The following is a 22,981-nucleotide window of genomic DNA, read 5'->3' as shown; positions in this document are numbered from 1 at the left end:
GTTTCTGCTGGCAGTAATAATAGCTGCCGTCCTATTTTGAGCACTACCTTATGCCAGGAACACTTTATTTGCAATATCTCTTTTAATCCTCACCACCACCCCAGGAATTGTTCCAGGAGGAAACTGAGGTTTAAGAGATCAGCCACACCCGAGGGCACACAGGGTGCTACTCAGTGGCAGAGGCAGGAGTCAGCCCAGCCTGGCCTGCGGGGCCCGTGCTGTGTAAACAGGATGCTCACCCCACACCGGAGGGGCCGGGGGCTTCTAGAGGAGAGACTGGGGGGTGGGGGAGGCTCTGAGTGGTTCCTGGACGACCATGCCTTTTCCATCTCCAGAACTCTGGAAGCAATAGGCCAGGATGCAGAGGCCAGTGGCCAGAGGCCCATGTGATATGGTATTATCTTTTCAAAAGAGCATCACATGCTGCTCTCTGGTGTCCAGTGTTGTGTCCCCACGTCTTGACGTACAAGCCCAGTGATACTGTTTACCATCTCTCCTTCCTCCTTTTCTGGTGTCCCTGCTCTGCCAGCCACCCGGTTGGGAGAGTCTGGGTTCTCTGTTCACTTGGCAGGAAGGCGGCCCCCACTTCCTCCCCTGGCCCGGGGCACTGGGGCCCAGCTTCTCCACTGCCTGTGTGGCCAGCTGGTGGGCCTGAGGGGGATGGAGGGGCAGATGCCCTCTGGGGGCCAGAAGGTACACGTGAGCTGCTCTTCTTCCTGGTCAGACAAGCTGAGAGACACCCCAAGAAAAGCACCAGCAGGAGCTCCTCTGGCCAGGCTGTTGACTCGGATCCTGCTGCCCCTGGCTACTTAGGCCTTCCTGGGTGAACAGCTGCCCTGACCCCAACCCTTACCCTATGTGTGGGGTGCTCAGTCGTGTCTGACTCTTTGTGACCCCATGGACTGTAGCCCACCAGGCTCCTCTGTCCATGGGATTTCCTAGGAAAGAATATTGGAGCCGGTTTCCATTTCCTTCTCCAGGGGATCTTCCTGATGCAGGGACTGAACCCATGTCTCTTGCACTGGCAAGCAGATTCTTTACCACAAGTGCCACCTGGGATGCCCAACCAACCCCCTAACCCTCCCTGGCCATCACCAGGACCTCCCCCTCCACATCCCGACTCAGCACAGAGGGACCGAGTGGCTCAGCCTGGGCCTGGAGGTGGTTACTGCCACTGGCCCAATCACAGCAGGTCCAACTGGTCACAGGCCTATTCTGCTCCACACAATGACTCCAATATATATGTCGTTAATAAGAACCAAAAAAGAGGAGCCAGATCCAATGAGAGAAGCTCCCTGTGGGTGTCCAGAGGACATCCAACTCTAAGCTATTTTTTTGTGGCAGGAAACAAATCATTGGAGAGTTTTCTGTTCCCTAAAGCGTCCCCAGGAACCTTTTAACTGGCTTGATAATCTCTCTCTCCTAAGCCCTCAGCGGCTGCAAAGTTGATTCATAAAGCTTGTTTTGCCTTTTGGGTTTTTCAAAAAGAATGCAATGTAAACCAGCTTGTGAAGCCCTGGAGGTAAAATCTGACCAGTGGGGCGCCTGCTGGACCATGGCCCACGCCGGCTGCCCCAAGGTCATGGTGACACGGCCTGGCTGGGGAGCCGGCTCTGTCCTGCGTTCCGGGGTGTTCCGAGGACTCACCAGGAGCTAGGTTTCTGAGTGGCCGCCACACAGGGGGCTCTGTGCCAGGAGAAGGATGCTGAGGCTGTCCTGTTTCTCTCACATGGAACTCTGCCCCTGGGGAGGAAGGACCTTTGCAGAGGTCAGCGATGTCATCTCAAAGGCTGGTTTCTCCGGGAAAGACGCTGGTTTGGGTGGGTGGGGGTGTTGGACTGAACACATGTGAAGGATAATCTTTGGCCCGCTGGCCTGAGAGAGGCTTCATAAGCGAGGACGAAATCGGACCATAACTTTCATCTGTTTATAGGCAGGGGGCGGGGGGTGGGTAACGTCTTTTCAAGGTCAAAACAGTGCTGCAGCCTTAGTCACGTTCCCAAAACAACCCCTGAGCTGGGAATCTGTTTTTGCCTGCTAGGTATTCTGCAGCCCAGCGGAGTTTAAGGCTGTGAGCCAACCAGATGGGCCTGTGCGGTGCGTGGGTCATGGGAAGAGGGTGGCTAACACGGGCCGAGCTCTGCCCCGGGGAGGCTGGCTGTGTGGTTTCTAGTCCAGGTGCACACCCACAGGGCTCCGGTGGCGGGGAGGGGGGGTTGCTTTTTCTGCATTTTCTCTGGCAGTTGCCACCGGGGTTAAGCTTGGCCAATGATGCTCTTCATAACGGCCGCGCACAACTGCTCAGGGGTTTACTGATAAGAAGCCACAAGCCAGGGCTCTCAGCAGCACCGAGCACCCAACACCTCCCGCCCCAGTCTAATAGCCGACTGGGATGATCTGTATCTGGCCATGTTAGGCTAAGGGTCCAGGTGCCACTCAAGATGATGGGAATGAGGCCACACATGCCACGAGGAAGGACAGCTGCTGGCTGAGGCCCTCTCTGCCCCTGAGGACCACGCCACCTCCTTGTCCTGGCAACCCTGCCCCGGGCAGCACTGCCATGGATCAGGCATGGGGATGGAGGTCGGGGTTTCCAGCCACCACATCCATCCAACCCCCAGTGTTTTTCTTGCTTCCACCCACTTTTCTATTTCGGACAAAGTGGAATGTCCAACTCTGTGAAATCCGTTGCTTAACAGAAACATGCTTTTAATGTCTAAACGTTCTGAAGATTAGAGCAGGGGTAGGGAAATGCCAGAAAAGCGGTACCTCTTGGGGGAAGAAAAACCACACATACACACACAAAGTCCTTTGTGCTTCAGAAACTCTGCTCGACTTCACTGATCCTGGGATCTTGTCTAGAATCTTGGGAAACGGTTAAGCCAAGAATTTCAGTCGTGAATATTTCTGCAGTGATTTCGTCTGGAAGTTCTTCTTCTAAGCAAATTTCAGAACCTAACCAAACAAGAGAAGAAAGCAAATGCCTTCATAATGATTAGGTTTCTTACTCAGAAGCATTTTCCAAAAAATATGAGGAATTGATACAAAAGAGAAGTGAGAGGTGCTCTGTGCAGGGATTTGACTCTGGCTCCTTGAGAAGTTCTGGGGTGGAAATCAGTCAAAATCCCTCCTTTGTGGTTTGGGTTTGGAGCACTCTTACCCAAATCTCTGCACACGTTATTGGAAATCCTCAACTATATGGCATCATTGATTTTACTGTTTTGAGACACTTAGGAACACTGTATCCATGTATGTGCGTATATGTGTGTGTGTGTGTATGAAAATTACATTCTGAGATACCAAGTACACACGGAATGGGGTGGGGGAGCTTGCAGGTTGGAAATGACAGATCAGACAGTGGAGTCTAGAACTGTCTGAGTTAGGAACCCTGTTCAATTTGAAATTGGGAACAGACAACAAAAGGAGAGGAAGAAGGAAGGAGAGGAGAAGGAAGAAGGTGAGGGGTCTTTGCTCCTGACTTCTTGTGGGGGGCAGCGGGGCAGCCCTGGGGGGTTGTCCACGGACATGTTCCAGCACACTCGGGCCAGTGGACTAAAAGAAGGAGGTGGGAAATCCTCAGATAGGAAAGAAGAAGAGGATGATCTTTTTTTTTTGGCCACACTGCACTGCATGTGGGATCTTAGTTCCTCGACCAGGGATTGAACCTGTGAGCCCTGCAGTAGAAGTGCCAAGTCCTAACCACTGGTCCACTAGGGAAGTCCCTGGGAGGATCTCTAAAGACGTTCAAGTTCTGGCAACTTGGGGTCGGGCTCCTGCCTGCCCCCGAGTCGCTGACCCTCTTGTCCTCCAAGGCTCTCCTGACTATACCTCCCCTGAAATGACTTTCAAACCGTATTCTCAATTAGTGGCCAGTGTTCGCCTACTCTGGCCGGAAAGATGAGGACTGGGTTGGGGGAATAAAGGGAAAAACAAGGCCAGAAGACACAGGGGATGTCAGAGCCTGGGAACAAAGGCTTTTATCTCTTCAACGTGACCACCACTCCCTGGTCCTTTCATAACTTATTCATGTTGGGTTCCCCACAGACCTGCTTTGTCGTTGCGCGGTATGAAGGAGAGTGGCTGGCACCAGTCAGGACACATAAATGCACTCAAGTTGACAATAAATTAGCATGCCCTGGTTACGTGCCCAGACAGAGCCCACTCGCTAGTAGTACCTTTGACAGAGGAGGCCGCGGGCTCAGATTTCCAGCCCTCGGGATTCAGTCCAAACAGCGTGGCGAAGCAGTCCATCATCTCCTCTTCCGTCATGTGCTCACCTGGGCGTCGCAAAGGGAAAAGGAGGCGGTTCGGCTTGTGGGACTGAGCTTCACATCCAAGCTTCGCATCATCTTTCTAAAGTCTTCAAGAGAATTATCCCATAGGTTTCCTTTTCTTGAGAGGCAAAGGCCACCTAGTGACTCCCGTGTTACCATCACATAGACTTCCTTATATGGTGCTAAAAGTGGGCCTCCAACCTGGGGGACTGTGTCGGGGCTTGTGCAGATGGGGAACAGCTTTCTGACAAAGACTGCACTTGGCTTCATTTCAGTTTCCCTCATGTTAGAAACACCAGTTTCGCTGAGAAGAAATGATCACCCAAAGAAAAAGGAAAAAAAAAATTTTTTTTTTTGTCTTTTGGCTGTGCCACACAGCATGTGGCATCTTAATTCTCTGACCAGGAATTGAACTTGTGCCCCCCACGTTGGCAGTTCAAAGTCTCAACCACTGGACTGCCCGGGAAGTCCCTAAAAAGGATCTTTTTTTGTTTTTTTTTACTTTGGTGTGGTTTTATCTCACAAATGCAACCCAATCTCATGGTACCTCATCGTGAGGTCGATGGCTGGCACGTGTATTCCTGCTTTATGAATGCTGTGCTAAATTGCTTTAGTCGTGTCCGACTCTTTGCGACCTCATGACTGTAGCCTGCCAGGCTCCTCCGTCTATGAGATTCTCCAGGCAAGAATACTGGAGTCGGTTGTCATTCCCTTCTCCAGGGAACCTTCCCAACCCAGGGACTGAACCCATGTCTCTTATGTCTTCTGAAATGGCAGGCAGGTTCTTTACCACTAGCGCCACCTGGGAAACCCAAGGTAAGAGGAAAGCGTCTAGGGCACTGAATTGTGCAGCTCCAGGAAGTTGGAACACACACTCCATCCTTCAGGTCCCCACCATCCTTCCCTTTATCCCTTGTTCACCAGTCATGTGGGTCAGTAAGCAGCATCCTCAGGGCTGAAGCTCTGTCAAATCAAAGATGCAGGTGTCTGGGGGCTGCCTTCCCAGTTCAGTTCTCTCCAGTGGGATGGGCTTTGCCAAGGGTGTTACGAGATCTACCTATTTGTATTTACCTTTAGTTTGAAGCAGATTCAGAAAATCCTCTCTTTGAATAGCCTTCTCTCCCTTTGAATTGGTGAAACCAAGAATGTCAAAGCTCTGCTGGATGCCGCTCATGGTGTTACCAAAGGGTGGCCTATGATTGAGGTAGACTTTGAAGAAATCCGGTAAGTTGATTTTGTCGATGAGCTTTCCAGTGTCCACATACTCACTAAATCTGATTTCGTTAAACATATCTTCAATCTAGAAAAGAGGTTTAAGGGAAAAAAAAAAAAAAAGGCCATGGTAAGCAGATAGATTTCTAAGAACTGGAGCGTAACAGACAAATGTTCGTAGTTAGCTTAGAACATGTCTGCTATGGGTTGACTGTATACACCCCTCACCCCACCCCCCAAAGACAGGTTGAAGTCCTAACTCCCCATCTCTCAGAATGTGACTTTATTTAGAAACAGGGTCATGGCAGATGTAAGTAGTATGATGAGGTCAATACTGGAATAAAGTCGGCCTTTAATCCAATATGACTGGTGTCCTTGTAATAGCAGTGGGGCGGTGCAAGCTGGTAGTGGGCCAGCTCAGCCATTGGTTGGTGCCACAGTGGGCCCCTCCCCAAGCAAGAAACCATTAGTGAGCAACTGTCAAGGAGAAACCATTAGTGGTCCTGCTCAGCGATTGGTTGGTGCCCCAGTGGGCCCCTCCCCCTCTTGTGTATAAAAGGAGCTCGAATTGGGACTGAGGGGAGATGATTTTTTGAGATGTTAGTCTGCCATCTTCTTGGTCTGCTAGCTTTCTGATTAAAATCGTTATTTCATGTTCCAACAACTCATCTCCCAATGTATTGCCCTGTCATGTGGCAAGCAGAATAAGCTTGGCTCAGTCACATTATCATTAAAAGAGGAGAGAGACACTCAGGGCCAAGATGGACATATGATGGTGGAGGCAGAGGTTGGAGTGATAGAGCTTAAGCCAAGGAAAGACAAGGGCTACTGGTAACCACAGAAACTAGAAGAGGCAGGGACGGTTTATCCCCTATGTGTTTCACAGACAGCCTGACCCTGCTGACACCCTGATTTTGGATTTCCATGAGAGAATAAATTCCCATTGTGTGAAGCCACCTAGTCTGTGGTACTTTTTACTGCAGCTCTGGTCCACTGTCCAACTGGCCAATACTATTAGCATTGGCATGAACAGTGTTTCATTTTATCACTTTTCACCTAAGTATCAAAGGTCTGTATAGTCAAAGCTATGGTTTTTCCGTAGTCATGTACCGATGCGAGAGCTGGACAATAAGAAAAAGCTGAGCACCAAAGAATTGATGCCGTAGAACTGTGGTATTGGAGAAGACTCTTTAGAGTCTCTTGGACTGCAAGATCAAACCAGTCAATCCTAAAGGAAATCAACCCTGAATACTCCCTGGAAGGATTGATGCTGAAGCTGAAGCTTCAATACTTTGGCCACCTAATATGAAGAACTGACTCATTGGAAAAGACTCTGATTCTGGGAAAGACTGAAGGCAGAAGAAGGGGACAACTGAGGACGAGATGACTAGATGGCATCACCGACTCAATGGACATGAGTTTGCGTAGGCTCCAGGAAATAGTGAAGAACAGAGAAACATGGCGTGTTGCAGTCCTTGGGGCTGCAAAGAGTCAGACATGACTGAGCGCCTGAACAACAACAAATCTTGCACTGTATTTGCTATGTCCCTGCTTTGTGAAGAAGCTATTTTGTGCCATGTGCTCAGTTGTGTCCCACTCTTCGTGATCCCTAGACTGTAGCGTGCCAGGTTCCTCTGTCCATGGAATTTTCAGCAAGAATACTGGAGTGGGTTGCCATTTCCTCTTCGAGGGGATCTTCCCAACCCAGGGATCAAACTCATGTCTCATATGTGTCTCCTGCATTGCAGGTGGATTCTTTACCTGCTGAGCCATCAGGGAAGCTCACAGAATCCTGAAGAATTTAGAAATTAGTTTATATAAATAAGTAAACAATTCAGTGTGAAACTCAAATACAGGACTGATCGCTATGGTAAGTTTCTTATGATAACTGCATTGTAGTTCTTTTTTCCTTTCTTTCTTTTCCGTGTTTATCCTGCAGTGTTTTATACACACAAAGATATTTTGTAACATACACATGACTTGTGTGATATAATTTTTAAAATGAAGACCTAAGACGACATCATTCATTGAAAATATCAACACAGTTGACAAATATTAAGTGATACTAACCATGAAAAACAGACCCAAATTTTTAAAGTCATGAAGGAAAGAGGGAATGCAAGTATTGACACTAATCTTACAGAAATTAAAAGCAGTATGAGCAACTATATGCCAATAAATCAGATAACTTAGGAAAAATGAACAAATTCCTAGGAAGATACAAATGACCAAAACTGACTCAAGAAAAAATAGAAAATCTTAACAGAACTATAAGAAGTAAATAGATGGAATTAGTAACTTTACAACTTCCGTGAAGAAAAGCCAAGGACCAAATGACTTCATTGGTGAATATGTCTTCCTCCAAATTAAGGGGTTTTGAATTTTATAGAGAAAGACAAGGAGAGGGAGAAAGAGAGAGAATAAGAGCCATAGAAAAGTGGGAAATAATATTTTCCCCCAGAACATAACCCTGACTTGGTCTGCAGGAATGAATTTGGAAGATGATCTGTATTTGCACACAATGAAAGTGAAGTGAAAAGTTGCTCAGCCGTGTCCGACTCTTTGTGACCCCATGGACTGTAGCCCACCAGGCTCCTCTATCCATGGAATTTTCTAGGCAAGAGTTCTGGAGTGGGTTGCCATTTCCTTCTCCAATTTGCACACAATATTTACTGGTAGATAACCAGTTTCTTCCTGTCCACTAAATAAATGTAGAGCAAAAACTGAAAGAAGCACCAGTTTGAAGCAGTGTCAAGTATCAGCCAGTCTGGAGCATCCCAGCATCTTGGTCTTGTTCCAAGTATCAAGAAGAAAATACAAACCTCTTGCAGTCCAACCGTCTGATCATAATTACTGTGAAAGATCTGGGGCACTTTCTTTTCACTTTTTCCCATGCATATAAAATACATGTGTCTATTTTTTTTTTTTGCAAATTTGGTTTGTGTATATATTCTTTTTGTATCCTGCTTTTTACACTGTATCTTAGTAATCACCTAATATTTTCAAAGAAGCCACATATTCTCAATGCAACACTCCAGGAATGGTCTTTAGATATAACATCATTGGTTATGGATACAAATGAACCTTAATCATTACTATGTCAGCAGCTTTAATTGGTAACATTTTCATGTATAGCATTTATTGAGTTATATTATATGTAACTGATGTTAAACTACATATAATTTTCTGTATAAGTAAAACTATACAATAGCATGTTATTTACAGACTGTACTATATAGATTTTTTTTACTATTTATTTATGTGGCTGCCTTGGGTGTTAGTTGCAGCATGTGGGATCTGATCTTTCATTTCAGTGTGTGGGGTTCTCTCTAGCTATGCCCCAGGGTCTCCAGAGTGAGCACGGGCTTAAGTAATTTAGGCATGTGGGCTCTCTAGTTGTGGCACATGGGCTCCAGAGCATGCAGGCTCAGTAGTTGCAGAGCACAGGCTTACTTGCCTCACAGGCCATTGGATCTTAGTTCCCCGACCAGGGATCGATAAGGGGTCCCCTGCATGGCAAGGTGACTTTTTAACCACTGGACCACCAGGGAATTCCTGCACCATATGATTAGTATGATTATGCATAGTATGCATATATATGCAGAGTATATGCATGTGCTACCACTTACTATGAGCCAGAGGAGACTGGGGCTAAAACTACAATCTTTGATGACAGATCTCTATTCGAACCCGGGCTCTGCCATTTTCTATGTGACTTTGGGTGAGTAATGTGATGTTCCTTATCCTTAGTTTCCCTTTTTGAAAAGGTGGGTAATATGGTGAACCATTTGCAGTGGAGCTGATCTGCAGCTTACTGTGACAGTGTGTCTAAGTGTGGACATAATGCCTAAAACACAGTCAGCACTCAACAGGCATTGAGAGTTCTTGTGATTATGATACTTTCTACGCCCTTGCTGATTACAATGCATGCGATTATATCATTTATAAACATAGAAATTATACTGTAAATGATATGTGTACATTATAAACATAACATGCAATTTAAACTCAATTCAGAAATAGGACAGTAACTCAAAGATGACAGAAAGAAATCCCAAAGTGCCTGGAGTTGCTCATACCCAGAGCGTTCCAGAGATCTCAGGGAACATGCTTGGCACAAACCACTCTGTAGGTGATTCACCTCTTACTCTCTTTCCTTAAATGACTGATCAAAACTCACTGCTCAACAAGCAGAGAGCTGGCAGCTTTGGCATCACGACTTTCTTTCCCAAGCCTAGTTTGCAAGTGTTAGTTGAAGAGGCAGGTTCTGCTACGTGTCTGAACAAGGTTCATGCTTGGGAGAGGAACCCTGGAGCCAGAATGAAACACCACAGCCTTCCCAGGGCCCCGGTGAGGGGGCGGGGGGAAGGAGCGGGAGCCCCCATGGCCACCCAAAGTGCTCTGGCTGGCGCTGGCTTCAACCTGGTCTTTTATTGGCATTCTCGTGCTGGCCCGTCATCTGCTAAGGCAGGGGCTCATTTGATTCACCCAGGGAGCTCTAAATGTTCTGAGGCCCAGGCCCCATTCCCAGAGATCCTGATTTAATTGGTCAGGGGTGGAGTAGCAGCAGTCATAGCTTAAAAAAGCTCCCCAGGGGATATGAATGTGTGCCCAAGGTTGAGAAGTTATGGCTTTAGGGCAGGGGATCTCAAACTATATCAGGTATCAAGATGACTAGGAGGCCCTGTTAAAACACGGACTGCTGGTCACATCCCCAGGGTTTCTGATTCTTCAGGTCTGGGATGGGGGCCGAGAATCTGCTCTGCTTACAAATCGCCCGGTGAGGGCTGTGCTGCTGGTGTTGGGGGCCACAGCTTTGAGAATCGGTTTTTACACTGCGGTGCTTGGAGGAGGTGATACTTGTGCCGAGAAGAATCAGCACCAGCTCTTGTGATTTTCACTGAGGGTAATGATGGGTGGCAGCTGTGATGCATGGTCTAATTCTTTGGGCCTACATCTGTCTCCTCCATTAAGCTGTAGCAATGGCATTCATCTCTATTTCCACAGCAGCTTCCTCATTCAGAGCCCAGCACATTGTGGAGGCCCAGAGAAATGTTTACTGAATGAATGAATGAAACACTGTGGGCACAATGTAAAAAGTTCTGTTAAAACTTACAAAAGGCCTGGGACTTCCCTGGTGGTCCAGTGGTTAAGACTCCAAGCTTCCACTGCAGGGGGTGTAGGTTCAATCCCTGGTCAAGGGACTAACATCTCACATGCCATGTGGTGCGACCAAAAAAAATAAAAAATTAAAAAAAAAAAACTCACAAAAAGCGTATTTAGAATAACTGCTTACTGCCCTAGTTAATTTAATTCAATTTACTAGAAGTTACTGAGCATTTGGATTGGCACTGGCAAATGGAAGACTAGTCGTTTAATTATCACTAGGACAGCCCTGCATTCTAGGAATGTACAGTTAGCCAATCAGTCAGCAAAGATTAAGCACCTACGAAGTGCCAGGCGCTGGTCTGGGTCCTGTGAAGAGACACCCAGGAGACTACACACACACACACACACACACACACACACACACACACACATACACTCACTCCTGCTAGAGTGAACTAACCAGGAAGGCTCCATCACTGGCTGCTCAGCCCTGTGCCCACACCTGGGGGCTTTTCAAAACTTTTCCAGGCCCGGGCTCCACCCCGAGGTTCAACAGATTGGAGGCTGAGCCCAGGTATCAGTACTTTTTAAGTGCCCCTAAGTGATTTTAACATGCTTGGACTCCATGGCTCTAAACGATTTCAGCACCTGAATGCAGGAGGTTGACATCCAGGGCTGGAGGAGTGTTCAGTAAGGGTGACTTGGGAAGACTGCCTCAGAAGAGGTGGGCCACTGAGGATCCAGGCAGTGGGAGGGGAGGGGAAGGCACTCTAGGCTGGGAAACAAGTGTGAGGAGGGGGGAAGCAAGGGAGGGGTGCCCATGAAACACTTCCAAAGCACCCTCTGTGTGTCTCCCAAAGCTGCTGTAACAAACGATTACACACCTAGTGGCTTGAAGCACACAGACTGACCTCACAGTTCTCAAGGCCACAAGTCTGAAATGGGCTTGAAGGGCCAGAACCAAGGTGTTGTTGGTAGGGCAGCATCCCTTCTGCCTTCTTTCCTTTTCCAGCTTCTGGAGACAGCCTGCATTTCTTGGCTTGTGGCCCCTCCCACCTTCACAGTCTGTAAGTCCATCACCCTTTTGAACCTCTTCTTCTGCCATCATGGCTCCTCCTTAAACTCTGGCCCTCCTGCCTCCCTCTTATTTATTTGGCTGCTCTGGGCCTTAGTTATGTTATGCAAGATCTAGTTCCCCCACCAGGGATCAAACCTTGGCCCCCTGCATTGGGCGTGTGGCGTCTTAGCCACTGGACCCACAGAAAAGTCCCCTGCCTCCCTCTTATAAAGACCCTTATAGTTACACTGGGCCCACTGGGTGATCCAGGATAATCTCCTCATCTCCAGACCCTTGATATAATCATATGAGTGAAATCCCTTTTGCTGGGTAAGGTAGCATGTTCACGGGAAGTCACCCACCTATATTCTATGCCCCTGCATTCTAGGCAACACTCTGGGAATGCTGAACCCCAGGATCCCCTCCCTGGATAACCCAGGCCCATTCCTAGGGCCTGTGGGGGTCTCGTCGTAAAGTCACCCGCCTGAGAGGAACCTAAAGTGGTGATGGTTGTGTGACTCTGTGAACATACTAAAAGCCATTGACTTGCATACTTTAAAAGGGGGAATTATGTGATCTGTGATATAGCTCAATAAAATTGTTTAAAAGGAGGAAAAATACAGAGCTCCCTGGTGGTCTAGTGGTTAGGAGTCTGTGTTTTCACCACATGGTCAGAGGAGATCATGCAAGCCATGCGGCGTGGCCAAAAATAGTAATAATGATAAAAGGAGGGACCTCCCTGGTGGTCCAGTAAGAGTCTGCCTTCCAATGTAGGGGATGTGGGTTCGATTCCTGCATTGGATATGGGTTGGGGAACTAAGATCCCACATGCCTTGGGACAACTAAGCCCGCGCTGCAACTACTGAGCACACAGGCCATATCTAAGACCTGATGCAGCCAAATAAATAAATAAACATTTTTTTAAAAAGAAAAATAAAAGGAAGAAAAATAATACAGAGGTGAAGCAACAGCAAAGGCAAGTAACAAGGCAAATAATATCAGTATTTTTTAAAATATATTTTTCACTATGACTATGATTTATTCTTTCATCATCATTAAACCAGTCAAGATGACAACATGCTTATAAAAAAAATTCAAACACTGGAGATGCAAAGGATGGAAGTAAAGCGCGTTATCATTCCTCACCCTGTAGCAATAACCAGTGTTCGATGTCCTGACTTACAGGATTTCTTCCTTGTTTGCAGTAAGAGGCATATGTCAAAACAGAACGTGGGGTCCGAGGCCAGCCTGCTGGGGTGCAGACCCCGGCCCTGCCCTCAGTAGCTCAGTGGCTGTGCAGGCTTCCTCCTCCCCCGAGGCCTTCCACTCCCTGTTGGTGAATGGAGATGATGAAAGCATTCCTTGCCGTGAGGACTGGACTCCAGGGAGGCTGGCGCGGTGCTTGGCGCCCAGTGAGCGCTCAAGCGAGAAGAGCTGGTCGGCTGCTGCCACTGTTGGTGTTATGACACTATGACCAGCTGCGTTCTTTTTCAGTGGCCGAACAGCACTTCAGGATTTCTTTCTTTAGATGCTGTGAGTGCGGCAGGCAGAAGTCCCTGTTCTGATCTCTGTGGGGAGGCGCAGTGCTCCCTGGTGTGGGGTTCTCAGTGGACCAGGAAGGCCTCCCCACAACACTGGTTATTGCTGCGGGATGAGGAATGATAGTGCATCATTCCTCTCGCCTTCAGGATGGAAACGCCTCCTGGTTATTTATGTCTCAGCAAATCCAGCACACCGAGGACCTCTCTTCAAAGGGTGCGTTTCCAAACTCCCCCGGGGTCTTCGTCAGAGCAGAAACTGCCCATGACCCCTCACTCGGATTTCTCCTCCCTGTAGAGGGGCTGTTGTACTACTTGGCTCCGCTCCCTCCATCCCAGCTGGGACCATGGTTTAGCCACAAAGATTAGTACACAAGGCTTTGGGAGGATTTGTTCGTTTATCTTTCTGGGTTTTGTTCTGAATACAAAAGCAATACAAGCTACTGCCTGTAGTTAAGAAAAATTAAATTCTTCAGAAATGTATGTAAGATGCTCCCCTCTCCCTGGCAATTTACAACCAAACCATATATTAAGGAGGGTGGATGCAACTAAATGGGAAGTTTTGTCGTTTGTAGACCCTGGATATGGACTTATGCTGAAGATTTGGAAATACAAGCTAAGAGCTGAGTTGGCGTGGCCAGTAGAGGGAGAGGAGCGGTGCTGCTGGGGGAGGGAAGAGGGGGAGCTAGGAAGCCCCCTGGGGGTGGTCATTAGGACTGGCAAGAAGGTCTAATTAGCCGGGGTTTTTGGAGGGGGGCATGGTTTGTTTTTTCCTTTTTGGCCCGCTCTACTCAGCATGTGGGATCTTAGTTCCCTAACCAAGGATTGAACCCTTGCCCCCCCACCCCCCGCATTGGAAGTGCAGAGTCTTAACCACTGGAGTGCCAGGGAAGTACTAATAAGCAGTTTTAGGGAAACTGCTGTGAAATGTAGTTAAGCTTGAAACTTCCTGGTGATTCGCAGTTTTTCAGGAAAGTTGTCTTGCATGGATTGGGCTTTCGGCTTTTGTGGAAACGGAGGAAGGAGCTGAGTGTCGGGTCTGGAATGACCTGGAGTCTGCACACGCACATGGGGAAGGGGCTGCGAACCCAGGAGAGCAAGATTCCCCAGGGCACCCCAAACTCTGATGGACCAGGGCCAGGGTCCAGCTGGTACTGGAGGCCCCAGCTGACAGGAAGTGATGCACAGAAATTACGGTTTAGAAGGTCTTGTGAGTTCCATGCCTCAGAAGTCAGTGTCACTAAGCGTCTGGAACAAGTTCTTTCAGTTTTTCTAGGTGTATACGCGATCTACATATTATTGTTAATGAAGGGAGGCCATGCTTTACATACTGTTTTGCAACTTGCCTTTTGTCCTTCAATAACAAAACCAGCACATTCTTCCCGACTTAAGAATCACAGGTCAGCTTCCCTGGCGGTCCAGCGGGTAAGAATCCACCTGCCAACGCAGCGGACACGGGCTCCATCCTTGCTCTGGGAAGATCCCATGCAACAACTACTGAGCCTGTGCTCTGCGACAAGAGAAGCCACTAAAGGGAGAAGCCTGCTCACCGCAACTAGAGAGCAGCCCCCGCTCTCAACAAGAGAAATCCCACACACAGCAATGAAGACCCAGCACAGCCAAAGATAAATAAATTTAAAAAAAAAAAGAATCATAGGTCAATTTCACTGTTCAGTAACTACTAAGTGTAGGTGTGTCTGACTTGATTTATCCTATCTCCTGTCAACGGACGTTAAAGTTGTTTTAATTTTTCGTTATTATAAACTATCCGGCAGTAGTTGTAAGATCTTCCCTGTAGCTCAGATGGTAAAGAATCTGCCTGCAATGCAGGAGACCTGGGTTGGATCCCTGGGTCAGGAAGATCCTTTGGAGAAGGGAACGGCAACCCATTCCAGTATTCTTGCCTGGAGAATCCCATGGATAGAGGAGCCTGACAGGCTACAGTTCGTGGGGTCTCAAGTGTCAGACATGACTGAGCGACTAACCCACTGCAGTAGTTGTACGTCACTGTTACCCTTGCCTGAGTTTTTCTGTAGGAAACATTCCTCAAAGTAGAATTACTGGATCCAAAACGAGCATATTTAAAAAGCTAAGTGATTACTTATTTCATCTCCAAACTCTCCTAATCAAGGCTAAAGTTGCAGAATATACCAAATACTTATTAATTACTCTGGGATCAAATCATGAAGTCAGGGATTCTATCTTCCTCATTGTCTTTTCGGTCAAACATGACTGGTGAGCATCATTCAATTATTCATTTATTCATTCAACCAAGATTTGCTGAGCATCCACCATGTGAGCTCTTGTTGGGCCCATACCTCTCTGCCAGGATTGACCTTAATTGGCCTAAGAGGTCACACTGCTGTGAATTCACTGTGAAAACATCAAGAATGTGTAATGCTTGGAAAGCTAAATAGGAACATACCAGGGAACACACATGGCATGAAGCACGGGCCCAGCCCAACAAGATATTTCAACGACCCGGAAGAGAAAAGAATACACCTATAAAGATGGAAGACAAAACTTTCTCATGGGACTTTCCTGGTAGTCCTCGGGGCAAACTAAGCCCGCACGCAACAACCACTGAGCCCACGTGCCTCAACTAGAGAGAAGCCGATGCCAAAAAAACACTTTCTTGTATGTGAAATCAGCTATACAGATTTGTGAAGGAACCCTAACTTAGGAACCCAAACCTAAGTTTGAGCTCCTTATACAACATCATAAACACTGCAGACCTTTCTTTTGAAAAATGAAGATTTGTAGGAGCAACGCACCCCCACCTCTTTGGCTGTGTTCTGCAGAAGACGGGTGGGGTTAGGGATCCTTTAGGGAGGGTTATATTCTTGTATAATTTAGCTTCAGTTTGCCACACTGACTAGATACAAATTCCCAAGGCAGTTTAAATGACATAAAGAAAAATATAAATAATGTCTAGCCTTGGGCGGGGTCGGGGGTGGCTGGTTTGAATCTCTAAGTCTTTCATGTAACCAAGTGCTAAAATACTCTATGAGCTGGGCCTACTTCTTCATGGAACTTCTCGGGGGAGGGGGAGCAGCTGCATCTCAGTAGGAAATGTTTCATGAACCACGGCAAAGTCTGGGTCTGAAAGTTTCAAAGCCCCCAAAACATTTTTTATTAAAGTCGCTATAAATCTGATGAGAACAAGAGATCAAAAACTTCTCCCCGAGGAGCTTCAGCAATAAACGCATTCCTCAATGAACACATCTGGATCGGGGGCCTTCAGAGAACATCTCCAAAGAGTAAACGTGTTTTTTAAGCGGATGAAAAACCCTGGAGTCCAGGGCATTTATGAAGACACTGGGACACCAGAGCCCCTTTTGTGGCAGCTGGGGTGGGGGACTCATGCAAGAGCCAGTGACAACCCGGCAGTGACCATTTTCATTTATTTTTGTTTCTGTGTGGGTAAATAATATTCAGTATCACTTTATAACATTTGTAGTAGGCTAACCTTTTTTTCCGGGTTATTTTTTGGGGGGATGTGCACATCATGAGGCTTGTGGGAACTTAGTTCCTTGACCACGAATAGAAGCCCGGGCTCTCAGCAGCAAAAGTGTGCAGTCCTAACCTAACTGGGCCACCGGGGAATTCCCTCTGGGTACGTTTTACTCATCAGCAAAAATTTCGATAGGTGATTAAGCTTTATTATTTTTGCCCAAAGATAGGACTGTGGAGTGAGCCTTCAGGGATTATACCTCTTACTTCCAGAGAAAGCAGAAAAACCGCAGTCACTCTGTGCCACCCTTGAGCACTTTGCGTGGCAGGTGGGTGACAGTCACAAAGGTTAAACACCCAGAATTCACTTCTTGACAAAACAGTACTGCAGAGGACACATTTACTTGAGCCCAGGGTTTAAAATCAAGACTCCTGAGTGACAGGGACTTCCCTGGTGGTCCAGTAGTTAAAAGAGTCCACCTGCCAATGCAGGGAACATGGGTTTGATCCCTGATCCAGGAGGATCCCACATGCCGTGGAGCAACTGAGCCCGTGCACATCACAAGTACTGCACCAGTGCTCTAGAACCTGAGAGCTGCAAGTACTGAGCCCACGTGCGGTAACTACTGAAGTCCATGTACCCTAGGGCCCCTGCTCCTCAATAAGAGAAGACACTGCAACGAGAAGCATATGCACCGCAACTAGAAAAAAGCCTGCACACAGCCACGAAGACCCAGCACAGTCAAAACTAAGTAAATAAATTAAATTTTATATATATATATAAAGAATCCACCTTGCAGGTTTGATCCCTGGTCAGGGAACTAGATCCCACATACAACTAAGAGTTCTCATGAAGCAAATAAAGATCCCTTGTGCCACAACTAAGCCCCTCCCTATGCAGTCAAATACACAAATAAATGTTTTTCAAAAATAATAATAGGCAAACAGAAGAAGGAGGAGAAAAAATTTTTTAAAAAAAGGAAAGTGCAGACCCCTAGGTTCCATGGAGATTCTGATTGGCTAGATCTGGGATGGGGCCAGGGACTCTGATTTTTTAGTAAGTGCTCCAGGTGATTCTATTGCAGCTTGCCAGCTTATGAAATAGGGTTCTAGGCAATACACTTTAGAAACACAGCTCTTAAAGAACACTTCTATGTGGGTTGCACAAACTTTCTGGATAGTTGTTTCCATTTCTGGCCACATACTTTTACAGAATGCATATTGGTCAAAAGACTTTAAAGGAGATTAAAAGAGTCTCAGGTGTTTTTAAGTTGCTCATTCAAGACCCAACTTGGGTTTACAGGCTCTGAAAGTTCATTTCTCCAGACTCTATGTGGAGAATAAAAGTCACCTTCTAGTCATACTTTCAGACTTCAAAAAAGAGGTGACTCTGGGGAGGCCACTGAGGCCAAGGGAAATGACCAGGGTAACAGCTCACACCACTAAACTGTGCTCAGACACCTAAGGTGAACACTGAGTCTCAGCTGGGTTTCAGGAGCTATGTGTGCTTGAGGGTGAACTGTAAAAGGCTACATTTCTGTAAAACTATTAGCAACTGGGCCTTAAAGTTCTGATCTGGTAATTCTGGTAATATTATCTGATCTGGTAATTCTATTTCTAGGACTTTGACCCAGGAAACAGTCAGAGAAGTACAGAAACCATATGCAGAGATGTTCATCACAGCCATGTCTCTGACAGCCTAAATACTTCACACAACCTATGTGTCATCAACTGAGGAATGGATCAACTGACTATATGGACTTAAGAAAGCATGTTGTCTATAGCAGACCAAAAAGCTTATGCACAGGAGAAGAGATGATTGACAAAATGAAAAAGCAGCCTATGAAATAGGAGAGAATAGTTTCAAACCACACATCTGATAAGGGGTTGACACCTAAAATACATAAGGAACTCACAACCAATAGCAAAAAAACCAATAACCCATTTTAAAAATAGGCAGAAGACCCGAGGGGATATCTTTCTAAAGAAGATATTCAAATGATCATCAAGTACATGAAAAGATGCTCACATCACTAACCATTAGGAAAATGCAAATCAGAAGCACAATGAGTTATCACCTTGTATCTGTCAGAATGACTTTTATCAAAAAAAGAGAAAACCAATGCTCACAAGGATTTGAAGTTAAATGGGAATTCTTGTGCATTTTTGGTGGAAATGCATAAAGAAAATATGGGTTGTGTCTGTGTACATGATGGAACATTACTGAAATATTATCCAGCTGTAAAGAAGAGGGAATTCTTGCCATTTATGACAATGTGGATGGGCCTTGAGGGCATTATGTTGAGTGAAATGTCATACAGAGGAAGACAAACACTGTATGATCTCAAATTGTATGTGAAATCTGAAAAAAATAAAATCAAATTTGGAAACAGAAGACAGATTAGCAGTTGCCAGGGGAAGAAGGTGGAGAGTAGGAGAAATGGGTGAAAAGTGGTTAAAGGATATAAACTCCCAGGTATAAACAAGTCCTGGGGTTAGAAGGTACAACATAAGGACTCCAGTTAATACAAAGGACTTCCCCGGTGGTCCCGTGGTTAAGAATCCACCTTCAATGCAGAGGACACGGTTTCAACCCTGGTCAGGGAGCCAGATCCCACATGCTGCAACTAAAGATCCCACATGCCACTAAGACCCAGAGAAGCCAAATAAATATATAAATAAATTAAAAAAACACACACAGTACTGTATATTTGAAAGTTGCTAAAATAGTAGATTTTAAAGTTCTCACCATACACAAAAAATTGTAACTCTGCAAGGTGATGGATGTGATATGTTACTTAACTGAGTGGTAGTGATCATTTTATAATATATATGTATATAAAATCACTATACTGAATACTTTAAATGAACACAGTGTTATGTCAATCAGATCTTCGTAAAACCAGATCACATTATCAAGTAATTTTCACCACATGCTCACAAAACAAGAGTTGCTGAGACTGCCCCTGTACACATAAACGTATACACATACTCTGTAAAATGCTGAGATATATGACTTCTCGGGTGGCTCAGACGGTAAAGAATCCTCCTGCAATGCAGGAGACCTGGGTTCAGTCCCTGGGTTGGGAAGATCCCCTCGGGGAGGGCATGGCCACCTACTCCAGTATTCTTGCCTGGAGAATCCCCATGGACAGAGGAGCCTGGTGGGCTGCCATCCATGGGGTCGAAAAGAATCAGACATGACTGATTCATGACTGAGTGACTAAGCATGCATGCATTTGCTGATATATACATATATACACCATATAGCAACAATTCTTTGTTTAAAAATTTATATATCTATATCCAAACAGAAAACTATAGAAGGAAGTCCATCAAAATGTTAATAATGACTACTTCTGAGTCATTTCTCATTTCTTCTTTACAGTTCTATTTTCTAAATCAAAGTTATAAAATTAAGCTATATCCTTTAAAAATCAAGTTTTCAGAGAACTGTTAATGAAATGGGAAATGTGTATGACAATACCAAGTGAAAATATAGGACGAAATTGTATATCCAATATGGTACCCATTAGTTTTTAAAAATTATATGTACATGCATTACATATAAATCAATCCAGGAAGATACCAATAACTGAAGAAGTCTCAGTGTAGTGGAATTACAAGTAATTATGTTCTTCATTTCACTTGGGTAGTTTTTCCAAACTTTCTACAATGAGAATGTGCTAGCATTTTAAGTCAGAAAGAAAACCCAGTCAGTTGCTTTTTTTTTTTTTTTGCTGTTCCTTGCGGCATGCAGGATCTTAGTTCCCCGGGCGATGGAACTCAAGCCCCCTGCAGTGGCAGTGTGGAGTCTTAACCACTTGGACTGCCAGGGATATTCCAATCAGTTGCATTTTAAGCCACAGTTTCCATGAGGACCACTTCCTCTGGTCCTTGTTGGGAGCCCCTTGCATTTGGGGGTGAGCTGTGAGGTGCCAAGGAGGGGCTGTATCTCCTGAGCTCCATCCCCAGCCCGGGATGAGCAGCCACCTCAAGGGCAGCCCATTCACACAGGCCAGGTGAACCGCAGCTACACAGGGAAAGGATCACAACAGTGAGCATCTACTGAGATCTTTCTATGCAGCCTGCTCTGTGCCAAGCGCTGTGCAGGCATCACTGCCCTGAACCCCATGAGGCCAGTCCTCACGCATCGAGGGGCCTTCTGCCTAATTCCGGAAAGGTGGCGCTAGTGGTAAAGAACCCGCCTGCCAATGCAGGAGGAGGTAAGAGACACAGGCTCGATCCCTGGATCGGGAAGATCCCCTGGAGGAGGGCACGGCAACCCACTCCAGTATTCTTGCCTGGAGAATCCCCAAGGACAGAGAAGCCTGGCGGGCTACAGTCCATGGGGTTGCAGAGAGTTGGACGTGACTGAAACGACTTAGGAGGCACGCATGCTCTTACCAACCACATCAAACACTGGCAAGGAATCCGCCTGACAGGGGTATCTTTACGGTAAGTCTGTTTCTAAGCAATGCCTCAGCTATGCCCAGAACCTCCTTTCTGATCCATTTATGTAAGAATGATGTTAGATTTTTACTTTGGCCTGTGATGACGGCTCCCTGAGGTCATTTTTTTTTATAAATAACACGTCCTGCCTGCGCTTGTTTTCCTTCTACCTACCTTCCCTTCCGATGGGTAAAAGCCAATTGCTCTCATGACAAAAGGAAGCTCCGACAGGCAGATGTGTTCCGACACCTTTCTGGTCTCCATTGTATCGATACCTTGACTACGGAGCTGAGAATAGTAAAAATAGTCTTCCAGCTCCTACGTGGAAATAAAGTGGAAACACAACATGCATTTTTGGCTTCAGTCTGAAGCAGCCATTAAGACTTCAAGGGCATTTTCTAGAAAGTACATTTTGAGCTCAGTGGGGAAAAGAGCTTTGGGAAAAATAAAAAAAAGCAAGAAGGTTAACCCTGGGCACATTTGTTTTACAAACTTAACTAGATGTTATGGGGAAGTGTTTATTCTGAGGGCAATTACCCTGTAGAATTTTCCTTCCCTGCCACCAGACACCAGACCGTAGAACGGGGTCAGGTCTTCACCCCCGAGAGAAACCGCTGCCTCCAGGGCACTAGAACAATAAGAGAAACATCGCTATTAGAGAGCACTCAGGCGGGCACGCGATGGCCGCAAGTCCTGCAGCCCACAGACCTCTGAAGGGTATCACAGTGCGGATACAACTAGGGTCTCTGTAAACTTGCTAAGCAAATTCCCTCCAAAATGAAGCTGCAAATGGAAAATCAAAGGTGTGGAACCCAGCGGCTCGGGGCCCCCCGTCTTAAAGATGGTGCTACTCTCTTTTGGCTGGTAGGGCAGGCGCCTGGCAATGTGTCTGCAATCTTTGGGAAAATCCTCTGGAGGGAGAGGAGGGTCCCCATGCGCTGAGCCCATGGACACCCCCAGCAGAGGAGCCGTGCTGTAACCTTAGATCTGCATGTGACCAGAGTCAGGGGAATGGGATGTGGCACAGGTGGACGGCCAGCACTAATTGCTTCCATAAAAACTCAGGAGGCCACAAGGGACCCGTGTTGGTCAGATAAAAATAACCCTCTGCTCTCTAACACAGGGTCAGATTTTTCCAAAAATAGGCCCTTTAAGTGGTAAGAAAACCTACTTTTTATGTGAGGCTGACTCTGTCTCATACAAAATGCTAATAATATAAAATCATTTTAAAAATCCACTGAGTGGATTTCTGCTAATCAGACTACTAGCTTCTTTGGAGGATGATTAAGGAACACTTTGTAGAGACTATGGTGGGGAAGTGGTTAAGTATACCAAATCTGGAGTCAAAGGGACATGCCTGTGAGCCCGGGCTCTGCCTCCAGAGAGCAGGGTGATCATGGGCAAGTGGCTTTACCACTCAGGGCCTCAGTTTCCTATTCTGAAAAATGGGAATAATTACAGGGTCTGCCTCACGAGACAGTTGTGAAAATTAAGTGAATGCACATAAAGGATTGGACATGAAGCCCTTTGTTTTTCTCCTGTGATGAATCTTTGCTGAAGTGTGGAATTGAATCAGGAAGACAGCATGTGAATCCACAGCCTCACCCTCTCACTCCATGGCTGGGGCAGCCCCTGAGGGCCCTGGAGCAAGTTTCCAGACCTGTACAACGGCGGTGTCAGCAGTCCCTGTGTGGATAAATCAGGCAATGCGTGGAAAGCACGGCACCCAGGGCCTGGCCCAGGGTTATCAGTACTGTTGACTGGGTCAAACCTCCACCCCTCCTGCAGGAGTCCGCCACCAAACAGTCCTCAGTCCTCAGTCAGGACCCCGCATAAGCCCCATCCAGGAAGGCTGCTGGTGGTCTGTGGACCTGGTTTACTCTCCA

At 46.5% G+C, this 22,981-nt stretch overlaps 1 protein-coding gene across 2 annotated transcripts in view; it reads right to left on the bottom strand.

Annotated features, from left to right (window-relative positions):
- Window positions 1–2,684: 2,684 nt before the first annotated feature.
- Window positions 2,685–22,981, bottom strand: part of CFAP251 (cilia and flagella associated protein 251) — a 70,740-nt gene continuing 50,443 nt past the window's right edge. For both annotated transcript variants that reach the window (XM_043441535.1, XM_043441527.1), the window contains 5 exons: window positions 21,633–21,723; window positions 21,270–21,413; window positions 5,346–5,574; window positions 4,176–4,277; window positions 2,685–2,955 (listed from right to left, as the gene is read on the bottom strand). In XM_043441535.1, coding sequence (XP_043297470.1) covers window positions 2,819–2,955; window positions 4,176–4,277; window positions 5,346–5,574; window positions 21,270–21,413; window positions 21,633–21,723 — 703 coding nt within the window. In that variant the 3' untranslated portion in view covers window positions 2,685–2,818. The remainder of the gene's footprint in view (window positions 2,956–4,175; window positions 4,278–5,345; window positions 5,575–21,269; window positions 21,414–21,632; window positions 21,724–22,981) is intronic.

Source organism: Cervus canadensis, chromosome 1, assembly GCF_019320065.1.
Source record: "Cervus canadensis isolate Bull #8, Minnesota chromosome 1, ASM1932006v1, whole genome shotgun sequence".
Taxonomy (NCBI): domain Eukaryota; kingdom Metazoa; phylum Chordata; class Mammalia; order Artiodactyla; family Cervidae; genus Cervus; species Cervus canadensis.
The sequence above is the reverse complement of the archived record's forward strand: the minus strand, read 5'-3'. Positions and strand labels throughout refer to the sequence as shown.